This window comes from Balaenoptera ricei, chromosome 19 (genome assembly GCF_028023285.1).
Source record: "Balaenoptera ricei isolate mBalRic1 chromosome 19, mBalRic1.hap2, whole genome shotgun sequence".
In the NCBI taxonomy this organism is placed as follows: Eukaryota; Metazoa; Chordata; class Mammalia; order Artiodactyla; family Balaenopteridae; genus Balaenoptera; species Balaenoptera ricei.
In genome coordinates, this window is record NC_082657.1 from 45221693 (window position 1) to 45237803 (window position 16111).

The 16111-nt window shown below is 53.5% G+C and overlaps 1 protein-coding gene across 2 annotated transcripts in view; it reads left to right on the forward strand.

Annotated features, from left to right (window-relative positions):
• PSKH1 (protein serine kinase H1) overlaps positions 1-16104 on the forward strand; it is a 29827-nt gene extending 13723 nt beyond the window's left edge. The window contains exons 3-4 of one of the 2 annotated variants that reach the window (XM_059904835.1): positions 10207-10402; positions 13806-16104. In XM_059904835.1, the coding sequence (XP_059760818.1) occupies positions 10207-10402; positions 13806-14206 (597 nt within the window). In that variant the 3' untranslated portion in view covers positions 14207-16104. The remainder of the gene's footprint in view (positions 1-10206; positions 10403-13805) is intronic. The other variant, XM_059904836.1, reaches the window with a different exon arrangement.
• The last annotated feature ends 7 nt before the right edge of the window (positions 16105-16111 follow it).

Consider the following 16111-nt stretch of genomic DNA (forward strand, 5'->3'; position numbering starts at 1 on the left):
ATGAGCACTGCAGCTGCAGGCGAGCCCAGAGGTGGGCTGAGAGGAAGCAGGGCAGGGCATCCGTAGCATCTGGTCCAGAGGACTAGGGCGAGCTAGTGACCATGCCCGGTCTAAAGGAGCAGCTGCTGCTCATCTCTGCCCAGTTTTGCCACAGAGCAGGGCGGACTCCACGCACCCAGACATTCCAGTTTTTTAAAGAGAAGCCAGAAAATCTGATCTTAAAGTGTTAAAGTATAATTCACATAATCAAGCAGTACCATGTGCTTAACCCAGCACATGCTTACTTCTGGCCCTAATTCAACCAGCAGGCCATCAGTTTGTGTCTTTGGATCCACTGATAGTCCTGATGCCTGAAAAGACCTGTTAGGTTTCCGCACTGCTGGCAGCTGAAGGGAGGTTCAGAAAGAGTAAGAACTGACAGACAGGATGCTGACCGGGTAGGAGACAAGGCTCACCACAGGAAACGGTGAGCACAGCAAGCTGGATAGAATGTTCTTGGGGAGGTTGGGAAGAAAAGAATGTGTGATGGCTTTACGTGGGAGGTGAGGTAAGCTTTGCAGGATGACAAGATTCTGCCAAGGCAGTGAGGGCCCCTCCGCAAGTCCCCCCTGCAGAGTGCTCCCCACAGTGTTCCTCTCAGGCCTGCACTGCTATCCATGCCTCCTGAACAACCCATGGAGAGGGGAGGGAGCTCTGGGACCAGCTCCCTTCTGCAGCCCAGCTTTCCTTCCAGGAATGTTGGACTGGGCCCTCCCTGGTCTCAACCAATTGGCCCAGAGCAGCATTTCCTACAGGAGTTGCCCCAGAGTCTCATGAAGGCAAAGTGCCTGCAGTGCTTGTGGTCCTGTGCTCCATCATCTTCCCTGTCAGCTTCAGGACATGGTCGTGGGGTCAGTCAAGGATTTCCCTCCTGTGAGCATGGGGGCTGGCCTTCCCTAGGCGGTCCCCACGTCACGTGCCTCAGGGTGGTGAGAGGAAGGGAGGGAAGCCACCTTCTTCCGGCCAGCTCTGCTGACCACAGGTGAAGGAGAAACTGGGACATTCTCCAGCTCTCCCCTAAAGTTTTTCATGTTTTCTTCTGTGCTCCAAATGGATTCAACAAAACAAACGCCGACTGGCTGGGAAGCCCAGGCTGTGATGCAGTGGTCACAGCGGACACCGCCCTGCTCACCCTTTGGGCTGGGTTTCATCACAGGTCAGAAGAGCCAGAATCCACCTCACAGAGGCAGTGTTGTGCCAGGGCCCTGCCTGGCTTGCCCTCCTTGGAGCTCTGTGTGGTGTAGCTTAGCTACAGGAGGCAGGGAGGTTTCCCAAGAGTTGCTGACAAAGGAAAGATTCTTTCCAGAAGTATGTAGGTTTGCCCAAGAGTTCCTGATTCTGGCAGTTGTTGATCAGGCAGTTTATCTAATGGGAACTTGCAGAGTCTTGCTAACTGGCTATTGATTATCTGAGGGTGAGAGAATGACAAATAAATAGGGTGGGGAATGAACTCAGGCTTCCTGTTCCTATTGTGGCCACAGACTGGGTCCTGAGACTCTGCTTCCTGCTCTGCTGGAATCACGTGGCACGGGTCTGGGGCTCCCGGTGTGTGTGTGGGGGCACTGCCCAACCTTTGGCCCCCAATGCCCTTCATCTGAAGCTGAAAACATCAGTTTCCAGTCCCAGATTCAAATCCCTGGCCAGCACTGATGGCACCTGTCTGTTACCAGGAGCTTGGCAGACCCCAAGAGGAGATTCCACCACCATCTGCAGAGAGCTCTGGATTGGGAGGAGTTTGTCTGGGGTATTTCCTGGGTAAGGAGGCCTTATCATTAGGTCAGGCTCTCTGAGCTGGAGACCAGGCACCTTTCTCTTATGCTTGTAATTGCCTACCCGTAAGTGCACTGGGGACGATGCAGAGAGACATGAAGGCCTGTTCCCCATCCCCATGAAACTTGAGATTGCCCGGGAGAAAGGACTAGGAATAGGAAATGGCCACAGAATGTACCCTTGTTGGCAGGCACATGCCAGCACAGGCCTGGGCAGTCTGGAACATGGGCCATGGGGCGCAGGTCAGGTGGTGGATTGGCCCCCCTTCTTAGGACTGGGCCCTGCCCCCATCCTCACCCAACCATCTGTCTTCTACTGTGTGATGGTCATTTGCCCTTGTGAAGGCATTCTGAGTAAGCAAGGCCCTGTCTGAGAGCCTCAGGGAGGTGTTTCCATCTAGCTTCTTGTGCAGATAAGGGACTGCCCGCTTTGAACTCAGCAAGGTTTGGAGGTGTGCATTCCTCACCTGACAGTAAGTCCCATGGCACTTGGTGCCTTTCTAATAGGCACCCTGCCCCCTTATAGTGGTTTCTCGTGTATACCACACCCTGTCTGGTGTGCTTGTTTCCCAGGGGCTCTATCCCTGCAGCCCTCTTTCAGACTCAGTAGTTTCTGTGGACTTGAATAGAGGACTTCCTTCAGGAGGTGGGCTTTGAGGAGGAGGAAGCTCAGAGAAGGGGATATTGCTCACTGTGCTCCAGAATAAACAGGAGATTGGGAATAACAGAGCAGAGGTTGATGAGGCTGGGCCAGGCCTGGTGTTTGTTGCTGGGAGCTCTATAGTGCCAGGGATTATTTGGAGATTCCAAGCATTAGGTGGGAGGGAGCCCTCTGGGTTCTTGACAGTGAAGGGGAAATGTAACAGGAAGTGTTGTGGGAGACTAGCTGGGGGGAAACTAACTGGGGGCTGTTGGAATAATCCCAGTTTGGAATGGGGGAGCCTGGTGTCCTGGGGATGTTTGGGTCAGATCAAGGATTCTAGCGAGTGGGCTCAACATAGTACGTGTGAGCCAGAGTTTAGAAAGAGAAGGAGTTGGGGGGCAGAGCCGTCCTGCAGCTCTGCAGGAGGAGCATCATCTTACGAGGCAGATTGAGAACGGACCCCAAGCTGCGCTCTGCCCCGGAGAATATGTAGAGTCCTGCTTTGACATCCCCACCTGGGACCCAGCAGTGGAGGGATGCACACAAGTGGGGCCTCCTTCAGCACCTGCCCCACAATGCTGACACTCTAGACACTCTAGCCCCCAGCCCTGGCCCCACGCTCCACCCCATTCCCTACACACCATGGGCCCAAGATGTTAGCTCCTTTCACTCCTCACACTATGCTTGTGCTCAGGATTTTCCCTCTGTTCCCAATGTCAGCCTAAGAAATTTGACTGGCTCTCAATCATCCCATTCAAAGATTGCTTCCATTAAGAATCATGCCAACCATTGCCATTGTGTAGCCTACTGAGTACCAGGCACAGGTCTGAGGGTTCTACACCCAGCATGTCTAATCTCTACAATAATCTTGTCAGTGGGTATAATCCCCTCATTTTATAGATTAGTAAACTGAGGCTAATGAGGTTAAGTAGCTTGTCCAGGGTCTCACAGAGGGTGGCAGGCCTGGGATTTGAATCCAGGCCATCTTGGCTTCAGAGTTCTTGGCCTTCCCATGCCCACAGTCTACTTTCCCTGACACATATGCCTCAGCGTGTTGCTGGAGTCTTTGTTTCAGCACTTTCCCAGGCTGTCATCTGTGGACATCTTTTCCCTCCCCGGCCTGTAAGGTTCTTGAGGACAGCATGTGTATCAATACATATGCTCCCAATACTTTCTCCTGCTTCTCTTGAGGGAAGCACCAGTGGTTGCTGGTGAGGCCCTGGGCAAGGACCCAGAAGTGACTGTCAGGTAGACTAGGCTGCTCCTGCTGGCTGGGAGTGTTCTCTTCTGGGGCTGGGCTCCAGGAAGAAGCGGGGAGCCTGCTGGAGATGCACTTAGGGGGTTGTTGGACAGACCTGCTTAGAAGCAAATGTAGGAATCTTGGAAGAGGAGAGAGTTCTGGAAAGGAAAGCCTGTGACAGGTGATTTTGAGAGGAGAAATCTGAATTTGTATCCAGTGACTGGAGTTGCTGGAGTGGAGAGGGCCAAGCTAGGGTCATGTTGGAAGTGATAGGGAGATACATGTTGGCCAGATGTGAGGAAGGCCTGTGTGAGTGTGAGAGCAGTTTGAAGACACAAAGAGTCACCTTGAAAGAGGGAGCTTCCTGTCATGGGAGGCCTGGAGCAGCTGCTTCTAAAGGAGTGACACAGAAGGTGAGTCATCATCTGTAGACCGTACTAGAGGACTGTTATGGTCCTGCCAACTTGGAGATTCTGTGATTCACTTGACATGAAATGCGACATTGTGGGCCTAACGTTATTGCTTTTGTCAAGAGTTCTATTCCTAGAGGCAGGATGGATGAAGAGGCTCTTGTGGGAATGATGACAGAGTGATGCCATCAGCAGCTTTGCTGTCTGCCACGTTTAGCAACTTTTAATTGTCACCCTCCTCTGCTTGGGCAGTCTCTGAGCTGTGGGCGAGCCCAGGTGACTGTGCCAGGAACAGGTGGGCTTGGGCAAAGGTTCTCACAGAGCCTTGTTCAGGAGAGTGAGTGCTGCCAGGTGGAGGACAGAATCCTGGTGGGAGACGAAGCTCACCTGCAGGACCGATCTGCCACTTCCCGGGGGATTGTGTTGGTGGGAGGTGGCTTTCCAGGGGTGGGTCTCTGGGCTGCAGGCTGACCATCCATCAACTTGGGCCAAGGGGCACTTGCTTAGGGGCTGTGCGTTACACCATGTGGTAGTTCTGATAGCCCTGCAGTAGGATGAGTGCCCAGAGCCAGAGCTGACATTTACGTTCCCATCCCAACTGTTTGCTGCTTCTTAAAGTGACTCTGACACTTGCCATTCTACCCTGGGATGTTGAGGATAAAATGAAGTGCAGGGCATGTGGTGTGTTCTGGTGCTCTCCACATGAAGGGCGCCAGCGCCTGTGGGGGCTGCTCATGCAGCCTGCTTCATATGTTCTGACGGAGCGGCCAGGTGAGCAGGGATAGGACCTTGCCCCAGAACCATGGGGTGGACTGCCCGGGGGACGTGGGAGAGCTGGAGACTGGACGTGTATGGGCAGCAGAGCAGAATGCAAGGAGGCAGGTGGTGTATTTCTGGGCTCGTGCTTGGATTCTGCTGGATACCTTTAATTGCCTCGTGTTCCCATGGCCAGTGTGGATAGAGGCTCATGTGCCACCCCTGGGCCACTGCTTGGCTCCCTGGAGCCCCATCCTCTTGGCATCCCTCTGCTGTTGTTGCCCTGGTTACACACTCACCTCCTGTGGTGGCAGAAACAGATGCCCATCTCCCCACATTGTTGCATTTAGCATTTTTGCCAAAACGCCTTGCTCCGACCACCTACAGCATCTCGTTATCCCAAGGTCCTTTCATTACTGCTGTTTCCCACCCCCCGCTGCTGAGGTCTCCTCCAACAAAGGGGTATATTGTGGGTTGCGTTCAGAGTGGCTTCTGGTGCCCTATCCGTCCCCTCCCTCTCCTGCTCTTCCCATTGTCTGTCTCCACCTGGATAGCTCTGCCCTTTCACAGGCCCTGTTGCTTCTAGGCCCTTGAGTTCCTCTGGGACCTGCTGGGGCTCTTGTTTCTCCCACATTCTGACCTCTTTAAATCTGCTTATGACCCCCCACGCTCATCCCCCGCCTGCCCCCACTGTGGTTAAAGGTGACCTGATCCAACCACACCCCACGGCCGTGCCTCTCCAGACTCTCCTTCCTCGTAGGTTTCTCTGTCTCCCAGTGCGAGTGTGGTGCCCAGACCTGAGCTTTGCTGCAGCATGGCCCGGCCAGCCTGGAGCAGGAGACTGAGTCACCTTCGTCTCTTCACTCATCCTGCCAACCCATGTAGACCTAGTGCCTGCCCTGAGCCGAGTCCTTTGTACCCAGGGTTCCAGGGACACAAACCTCTGGGGACAGAGGCCACAGTACGGGTGACATGCTGACAGCCACCAGGGATCCAAACTGCCTCAGAAATTAGAATGGGAAGAAGTTAAAAAAAAAAAAAAAAAGCCAGATTAGGCCCTGGAAATCACCTCACTTCAGCAGAACCCTTGAGTGGAGATAGAAGAGACCATTATGTAGCTAGCTCTGAAATCCAGAACCTTCTAGGGCTGTTCCAGGACATTGTTTTTTTTGTTCTTGGTTTTTTTTGAATTTTATTTATTTTTTATACAGCAGGTTCTTATTAGTTATCTATTTTATACATATTAGTGTATATATGTCAATCCCAATCTCCCAATTCATCCCCACTCCCCCCACCCCCTGCCACTTTCCCCCCTTGGTGTCCATACGTTTGTTCTCTACATCTGTGTCTCTATTTCTGCCCTGCAAACTGGTTCATCTGTGCCATTTTTCTAGATTCCACATATATGCATTAATATACGATATTTGTTTTTCTCTTTCTGACTTGCTTCACTCTGTATGACAGTCTCTAGATCCATCCATGTCTCTACAAATGACCCAGTTTCGTTCCCTTTTTATGGCTGAGTAATATACCATTGTATATATGTACCACATCTTTATCCATTCGTCTGTTGTTAGGCATTTAGGTTGCTTCCAAGACCTGGCTATTGTAAGTAGTGCTGCAATGAACATTGGGGTGCATGTGTCTTTTTTTTTTTTTACATCTCTATTGGAGTATAATTGCTTTACAGTGTTGTGTTAGTTTTTGCTGTATAACAAAGTGAATCAGCTATATGCATACATATATCCCCATATCCCCTCCCTCTTGTGTCTCCCTCCCACCCTCCTTATCCCATCCCTCTAGGTGGTTGCAAAGCACCGAGCTAATCTCCCTGTGCCATGCAGCTGCCTCCCACTAGCTATCTGTTTTACATTTGATAGTGTATATATGTCAGTGCTACTCTCTTACTTCTTCCCAGCTTACCCTTCCCCCTTCCGTGTCCTCAAGTCCATTCTCTACGTCTGTGTCTTTATTCCTGTCCTGCCCCTGGGTTCATCAGAACAATTTTTTTTTTTTAGATTCCATATATATGTGTTAGCATACGGTATTTGTTTTTCTCTTTCTAACTTAACTTCACTCTGTATGACAGACTCTAGGTCCATCCACCTCACTACAAATAACTCAATTTCGTTTCTTTTTATGGCTGAGTAATATTCCATTGTATATATGTGCAACATCTTCTTAATCCATTCATCTGTCGATGGACACTTAGGTTGCTTCCATGTCCTGGCTATTGTAAATAGTGCTGCAATGAACATTGGGGTGCATGTGTCTTTTTGAATTATGGTTTTCTCTGGGTATATGCCCAGTAGTGGGATTGCTGGGTCATATGGTAATTCTGTTTTTAGTTTTTTAAGGAACCTCCATACTGTTCTCCATAGTGGCTGTATCAATTTACATTCCCACTAACAGTTCAAGAGGGTTCCCTTTTCTCCACACCCTCTCCAGCATTTGTTGTTCATAGATTTTCTGATGATGGCCATTCTAACCGGTGTGAGGTGATGCTTCCTTGTAGTTTTGATTTGCATTTCTTTAATAATTTAAAATATTTTCTTGGCCGCACCGCACAGCATGTGGGATCTTAGTTCCTCGACCAGGGATCGAACCCACACCCCCTGCATTGGAAACACAGAGTCTTAACCACTGGACTGCCAGGGAAGTCCCCATCTCAAGTTTTTTTTTTTTTTTTTTTAATTAATTAATTAATTTATGGCTGTGTTGGGTCTTCGTTTCTGTGCGAGGGCTTTCTCCAGTTGCGGCGAGCGGGGGCCACTCTTCATCGTGGTGCTCGGGCCTCTCACTATCGCGGCCTCTCCTGTTGCGGAGCACAGGCTCCAGGCGCGCAGGCTCAGTAGTTGTGGCTCACGGGCCCAGTTGCTCCGCAGCGTGTGGGATCTTCCCAGACCAGGGCTCGAACCCGTGTCCCCTGCATTGGCAGGCGGATTCTCAACCACTGCGCCACCAGGGAAGCCCCCCATCTCAAGTTTTAGAATGCAGCTTTACCATCCTTTAAGTTGTCACGCCTTTTCTCATTTTATTTTTATCTTCGAGATTCTCTGCCTCTTTTTTTTTTTAATAAATTTATTTATTTATTTATTTATATTTGGCTGCGTTGGGTCTTCGTTGCTGTGTGCGGTCTTTCTTTAGTTGTGTCGAGCGGGGGCTACTCTTCATTGCGGTGCGCGGGCTTCTCATTTCGGCGGCTTCTCGTTGCAGATCATGGGCTTGAGGCACACAGACTTCAGTAGTTGTGGCACGCGGGCTCTAGCCTGCAGGCTCAGTAGTTGCGGCACGTGGGCTCAGTAGTTGTGGCTTGCGGGCTCTAGAGCGCAGGCTCAGTAGTTGTGGCGCACAGGCTTAGTTGCTCCACAGCATGTGGGATCTTCCCGGACCAGGGCTCGAACCCGTGTCCCCTGCGTTGGCAGGCGAATTCTTAACCACTGTGCCACCAGGGAAGCTCCTCTGCCTCTTTTTAAACCTCTACTATCTTCTTCCGTTTTCTCCTGTCAGCCTCTCTCCCTCAACATCTTTCTCTTTTCTGCTGCTCAGGGCCCCCCCCCCCCCACAGCATGGTCTCAGCACGGTGGATACTGCCTGGTCTGGAAGTCCAGACACCAGGATGGTGAGTGTCTTGACCAGAGGAGGAGATGCTGCCTCTACAGCCCCACAGTGTCTAATTGTGCTGATTTTTTCAAAACACTTTTCCTCATGGTTAACATCAGAGTGTGCTGTTCTTATCATACTAATAGTTCTGCTCTCCTGAGTAAACCTGAAGTTCCATTTCCCAGAATTTCCTCTGTGCCCTTGTCTCTGCTCTCATTCAGGCCCATGTCAGTACAGGAAGGAGGGCTTTGAACGTGGGAATGCTGGATCTGAAAGCACATGTTAAGACAAAGCTGAGGGAAGAACTGAGTCATGGGAGCAAAGCCCAGGCTTCTTTCTCCCCGTTCTTCCCCTAGCATCTCTTTGCCTGGGCTTCCTTCTCTGCCACGGAACCTTCCCCAGTGTCATCATGGGCTGGAAGAGAACCCATAAAGATCAAGACATCAAGTCAGCTTAAACGTTAGATGGTCTACTTCTCTTCCTCACGTGCAGCCAAGTGGGGAAAAAAGATGGGGAGCCATCTTCTTACAACCCAGGACTTTATAAACTGGAAGAGACTTAGAATTCATTGCATTCAGCTCCTTCATATTAAAAGTGAGGAGGCTGTGATTTCTCTATGGTCAGCCGAGACGGTAGACCTAGAACGCAGGTCACTGGGCTTCCAGCCCAGCCCTTCAATCTGTCACTCAGATGCCATCCCAAAGAGACGCTAGGCCTTTTTCTCCCCTTACTTGAGAGCCGTCAGACCTGCTTACCAGAGGGTGTCTAGGGTAAGCCCCGTGAGCTGGGTTTGCTGCTGGAAGGAAGCAGCTTCTTCCTCCCTCTACAGCCTAGGCCTCGAGAGCTGGTTCCAGCCCTTGTTCCCTTAGCCCTGGGGCTCAAGGCAGGACCATGGAAGTAGCTTGAGTAACATTCTTCTTGCCAGGCCCTTGTGACATTAGAGCTAGAGCAAGTGAATGAGACTGGGACGGGAGGAAGTGTGTCCTCTGAGCTGGAGTGGCAAGCCCTTTCTGGTCTGGTGCCTCCCTCTGAAGGGAGAGTTGGATTCAGCTGCTGAGTGTCACCAGGAGTGACTGGTCCCACGGAAGCAGGGCGATGAGGAGGGTGAAGTTGGTTAGGAAGTGCTCATGGGGGAGATCCTTCTTCTATCCTATTGGTTTCTCTGCTGTTACAGCATCAGGAGTAGGCATCCGAGCTGCAAGGACTCTGGGGGTTACAGCGTAGGCAGAAGGGTGGCAAGCTCAATGGTCAGAAACAGGGTGGAGGTGATGCCCTTCCTCCTACAGCCTCTTCTTGTCCTCCTCTTGGGGCAGGACCCCTCACCCACACAGCTCATGCGAGACTGACTTGTGGCCAGGAGGGTGCGGGCTGTCACCCTGAGTATTGCAGCTGTCCTCTGCACACTCAGGTCTCAGGGAGACCTGAGTGTCTGGAGGCAAGGCCGACTGACATTTTGATGTTCCTTTCATGCCCCATGCTCTTTGCCAGCCGAGAAATGGGTGGAAGCCTCTAGGAGACTGGCCAAGTGGTACCTGGGGCCTGTCCCTTCTGCCACCCACCTGAGGCTTACATGTGTCCCTGATCTGGCCCCAAGTATACTGAGGCAAAAGGTCTGTCCTTTACCCACAGCTGGCAGTTAGAGCTGTGGAAACTGAAGAGCATGACAGTTTATCATTTTCCTTTTTCCTCATGCCCATTTTTCTTTCTCTTTCTTTTGGCTCCACCGTGCGGCATGTGGGATCTTAGTTCCCCGACCAGGGATCAAACCTGTGCCCCCTGCAGTGGAAGAGTGGAATCCTAACCACTGGACTGCCAGGGAGTTCCCGTTTTTCTTTTCCTCACTTGGCTGCATATGAGGAACAGAATGTTACCTGGCCAGTCAGTCAGAGGCTGCCAGACATACTCATGTGGCTCCAGAGGCCCGAGCATGTTGGGGAAGCAGGTGGGTTGGTCTGCATGTGTTGATCGCTTTCTTTTTTTTAATTTGGTTGTGCTGGGTCTTAGTTGCAGCAGGTGGGCTCCTTATTTGCGGCTCGTGGGCTCCTTAGTTGCAGCAGGTGGGCTCCTTAGTTGCAGCTCGAGGGCGCCTTGGTTGCTGCTTGAGGGCTCTTTAGTTGCGTCTCACCAGCTCCTTAGTTGCGGCACATGGGCTCCTTAGTTGTGGCATGTGAACACTTAGTTGCGGCATGCATGTGGGATCTAGTTTCCTGACCAGGGATCGAACCCCGGCCCCTTGCATTGGGAGCACGGAGTCTTAACCACTGTGCCACCAGGGAGGTCCCGATCGCTTTCTCAGGAGGTGCTGAATTGGACTTGGCCAGAAGCGTGGCCATGGGTGAGTGTGGAAGGCCTTGCTTCGCTTTTGTGAGCCCTGTTGGAGACCTCCAAGGCGCCACTATTCTGGAGGTCAACATAAGCCCCTGCCCCGCTGTCAGTGGGTTGGCTTGAGGACCACCTTCCCGTGTTTGTCCTGTTTGACTTCCCACTGCAGGTCCCTCAGTGTGTGAGGGTTAGGCTGGGTGCCATTGCACAGCCCGGTTCTCATGTCAGGACAGCTCGAGTCACATTGCCTTAGGGGACCCACCTGGCCCAGCTGCTCACAGTTCTTCAAAGATGGGGGAGAGCTGGGGCCTGCCAGAGAGGGTGGGCTGGCCCTCAGACTAATGAGCCCATCAGCATTCCTCACACTGCTGCCTGTACAAGGTAATTGGAGAGGCGAGCGCCTGGGGGAGGAGGAGGGGCAGATCAATCCGGCTCACTTTGGCGATCATGGCAACAAGCAGCAGGGGTTGACAGCTGGTGTGAGCCTGTGTCACTCTGGAGGTGGAGATGCTTAAGCCCACAGTGCGTGTCTCGTGAGAGGCCCATCTGAGGCTGCACTGGACTGGTTTGGAGCTGCAGGAGGCCTTGGTTTGACTGGGTATGGATATGAAGTGGGGATGCCTCCGATCCATCTGTGTTCAGGTTCCTGACTTGTGAGTCCAGCTTCGCCACTTTTTATTCTGTCATTTGCAGAGGAGTTGCCTCTCTTCTGGCTTGACTGGACCAAGGGCCAGGGGCAGAATCCATGTCCCAGCCCTGTTTGGCTGGCCTGGGCTGGCAGCTCTGTCTTGGAGCTGTCCCGCCAACAGTCCAGGCTGAGCTGCAGTATGTTCCCCAGTGATTTCTCCTTTTCTTGGAGACCATAAAAGCCGCCGTGCAGCACAAGCACAGGTATTCCCATGACCTGTTCCAGCTCTAGGTTTGCTTTGTCCATCAGTGGCCCCATTATGCCTGCGTCTTTCCATTTCTCAAATGAGTGACAGGGGCCACAGTGTGTCTGTGGTCTAGATTGGCTGGCCCCTCACAATGGCTCTTTGTGTTCAGGTGGCAGCAGCAAGCCATGGGGCTTTCTTGAACTAAGAGCCCACAGCTACTGTGGCAACTGTCTAGTCCAGTCACCCTGCGTGTGAGCCTCAGTATCAGAGCCCTGAGTTACACAGGCCTGCAGGGAAATGTGGACCAGGCTGCCTGCATGGGAGGGCTGTTGCTCCCTGCTCTCCCTCACTGCTCTCAGACAGCACGGGATTTATGGGCCCTAACTGCCCTCCTCCTGGAGGCCAGTCGCTTGCCAGGAATCACTGGGAGCTGGCCCATTGGTGAGGAGGACCCTGTTAGGTGGCTATTTAGAAATCTGGGCTTCCTGTGACTTTCTTCCAGTTCAGCTCAGTAAAAGTTGAGATTTGCCTTCCAAAGGGCAAGTCAGGATAACAACTACAAGTAGCTCCACCCCTTCTTCAGGACTCCAGATGAGTCTTTTCCTTGTTTCCTACCCCACCCCACCCCACCCACTGCCTCCCGGTACATCGAAATCAGTGGGGAAGGGCATGGGGGAAGAGTTGGGGGTCAAGGAAGCCTGACTGGGGGTAGCGATACTGTGTTAGTGTGTCTGCTGAGTGGGCGTGCAGCTACCCAAAATGTGGGCTCTCAGACTTCCCTGAGCCCCTTGGAGAGTGTGTTCAGGGGCTCCTCAAGGTGAAGGGCACCATGGGGTAGAACAGTCAGACCTCTCACGAGACAGGAAGGAGGGTGATAGTACCCCTGGCATCCCAGCCGAACCACCTGGAGCAGGTTCAGCAAAAGTCCTAGCCACCCACCCTTTGGAGAGTGTCAGAGCCCGTGCCAGAGTGCTCCCATGAGATGCAGGGACTCGGAGAAGTGCTGCATCTGCCCTCCTTCGGCAGAGTAAGTCAAGGGCCCGGGCGTCTGAGCCCCACATCCTGGAAGCAGCTGCAGGAGAGGGCACCCGTCAGGTGCCACGCATGGGTTGTTTACTGGCTGAGCCTCTATCTACTGAGTGCCTCCTGTATGCCCGGCACCAGGCACTGGTGAACAGCTAAGCATGGTCTAATGGTCTAATGGGAACAATAAACTTGAAATTATTCGAATAGCTGCTTAGCACTGGGGGCTAAGAGAGGGAGTGTGAGCAAGTGTCCTTTAACCTGAGAACCTGAGGATTCAGCCAGGTGAAGACAATTTGTGCAGGCTGAGGCCCTGAGACAGACGGCTGTTCGGTGTGTGGCTGAGATGAGGCAGCCGTGGGTGCGTGTAGCAGAGCAGGCTTTGTGCTGAGGAAAGAATATACTAAAACGAGGTTGGCACAGGGTACTGCCAGGAGCCCCTGTGTGGCTTAGAGAGGTCATGCAGACATGAGAAGCACCCCTGAGAAGGGTCCTGATCCCTGCTGGGCTCCCGGGATCCCCCTGCTATCCCAGCAGATGGAGAAATCTAGTTGCCTTGAATTGTTTCCTTTTCTCCTCATGGCTGAGAGGCTGAGGCTGAGGCTGATGCAGAGGATGCAGTGATTATTTTGGCCACTTTTTCAGGTGGAAGGGAGGGCGGACCCTGTTTTTAAGGACTAGGAAGTGGCCCGGTATGGGCATCCAGTGATGGGAGCTTAAGTCCGGCTCAAGATATGGTGGAAGGTTTGGGTCGTTCTCATTAAATCGCCCTGAGTTATGGTGGTCCTGGGGTAGGTTGGGTGGTCTTGACGGGGACCACCTCCTTGAACCAGGCTTTGAGTCCAGGGCACCTTTGAAGTTTGCTCCTCGGGGAAGGGGTGGATCCTTCACCTCCTAGCACATTCCTTGTCACTCCGAGAGCAGCCTCTGCTCAGTGGCCTGGGTCAGCACTGGGTGGGAAGGGGGGGCCCGGAATGCTCTGCGTGGGAGGAGCCGGGCAGTTCCTCTCTCTAGGGGGAGAGTGCAGGGCTACTGGACAGGTCTGAGTGCTGTGTAGGTGACGTCATCGGGATGTTCAGGGCAATGTTGAGTGTGCTCGCTCTAATGCTTGTCCTTGGCTTCTAGCCCTGGCCCAGCGTGTCCAACCTGGCCAAGGACTTCATCGACCGCCTGCTGACGGTGGACCCCGGCGCCCGTATGACGGCACTGCAGGCCCTGAGGCATCCGTGGGTGGTGAGCATGGCAGCCTCTTCGTCTATGAAGAATCTGCACCGCTCCATCTCCCAGAACCTCCTCAAACGCGCCTCCTCGCGCTGCCAGAGCACCAAATCTGCCCAGTCCACGCGTTCCAGCCGCTCTACACGATCCAACAAGTCTCGCCGAGTGCGGGAGCGAGAGCTGCGGGAGCTCAACCTGCGCTACCAGCAGCAGTACAATGGCTGAGCTGCCAGGCTGGGGTGCAGACATGGCATGGCCCCAGCCTGGCCACACATCGCTGTGCCATCTGGGCCCACCGCCCTCTCTAGAGATAGGTCTCTATGGTCAGTGGTAGGTGAATGGCCCCAGCCCCTTCTCTGTGCCTTCAGCAGTCCCCATCTTCACCCTGGGCCTGAGTCTGGTGCGACAGAGTGGAGGGAGCCCTGGGGCGTACGAGCCCCCTGAACGGGGAGCCTGGTCTGGCACTAATGCTCCTTTTGCTGGACAACTGCTCTGGTACATATTGGGGGAAGGGCAGGACCTGGCCTTCAGTCTCCTCACCTCTTGGCTCTTCTCTAGACCAAATGAGCATGCAGTGCCAGGTAGAGGGCGTCCTTTGGTCCCAGGACTCTTCGGGACAGTTAGTTCTGGAATCCCCCCTTTCCTCTACCAAGCCTTCCTGTCTGCCCTCCCCCCGCCCCACATTCCATGGCGCCCTGATCCTCATGACTATGCTCCAGTGCGAGGCCCAGGTAGGCCCACAGCTTGTGCCTTGGCTGGACTCTCAGCCCCTGGCTAAGTCTAAACAGCCTCCCACCTCCCAGCCAAGATCTGTCTTCCTTCATGGTGCCCCCAGGGACCCCTCCCGGCCCCAGGACTTGCCAGGATCTCTGGTGGTAGGACCATGGAATGGTCCTTGGCCCTCTGGACTGTGTGGCCACATTGGTAGCAGGCTTGCTCCAGGCTTCAGCCTCTCTCTGACTATGAGAGTTCCTGCCCACCAGCCTACTGCACTCAGTGCCTTCTTTACAGAGCCTACTATCACCTCCCTCTCCCCCTTGGATGCCCATTCTATTCCCCAGGTGCCTCCTTCCCAACTGTGCGGGGTTAAAAGGAGCCCCACTGCTGCTACCTGGGGGATGGGGGCACCTGGGCCAAAGCAAAGGGCAGGGGCTTCCGAGGGAGAGCCCCATCAGGATTCCAGTGTCAGCCTTGGTTCCACCCTTGGTGTTGCCTCTCCCTTCAGGTGCTGCTGTTCCCTCCTCTGCAGCTGCATGAAGGAGCCATCTAGCGTCTGGCATGAGTATGGGCGGCCTAGGAAAGAGCACCATGCTCTCCCTTTATCCTCCAAGAGGAAGTCGAAAGGAAGGAGCTGCTGCATTGAGGGAGGGTCCCCGGGGTGCTCAACTCTATCCCCTTCTGCTGAGCTTCTGCGCAGCTCCCTGGAACTTAGCCATACTGTGTGACCTGCCTCTGAACCCTGAGTGCCTGGGGCACTGACCTTCTCACGGTGGCCTTGCTCAGTCCAGCCTGTCCCCGCTTCTTTTCACAGCATTACCCTTCCATTCTGGGCCCCGCTGAATCTCTGGAGGGAGCCCCTGCGAGAGGCGGGTGGAATTGGGTGGCTGCTTTCCCAGAGGTCTGAGCCAGACCATCCCGCTGTCAGTCATGGTGCCTCCCCACCACCACAGACGGGGCTGGAACCCAAGCCCTGTCCCTCCACAGCTGCTTTCAGTGGGTGGGAAGGAGCCAGGGCCCAGCTTTAGCCTTAGCTGGACTGCAGGTCCCCTGCCAGCAGGGAGGGTTTGGCTCTCAGTTCCTCCCAGTGGGTTCCCTTGGGCTAGGCCCTCCTCTTTTTGCATGTGCCACATCCAGTGGGAAACCAAGCCAAAAGAGACCACTCTGGGCCAAGTCATCCGTACCTTGTACACCCCCTCCTTCTGTTTCCAGTTCCCCTAGCACAAGGCAGTGGAAAGCCCAAGCCCCATGGCCTCAGAATTCCCCCTACTTCCCCAAGTGCCTCTGGGGATTTATTTCCTCTTTTGGCCAGGATGGGCCTGGTCCTGAAGGTAGGACGGAGGGAGTTTGGAGACTTGGGCCTTTATGCCATGGACTGTGGATGGAGAATGTGCAGTTATTTATTTTGTGTACTCAGTTTGTACATGTATCCTTCGTACTCAATAAACAGGCTGCCTTCCCCAGGGAAAGCTGCCCATTCATTCCGACAGCCCAGT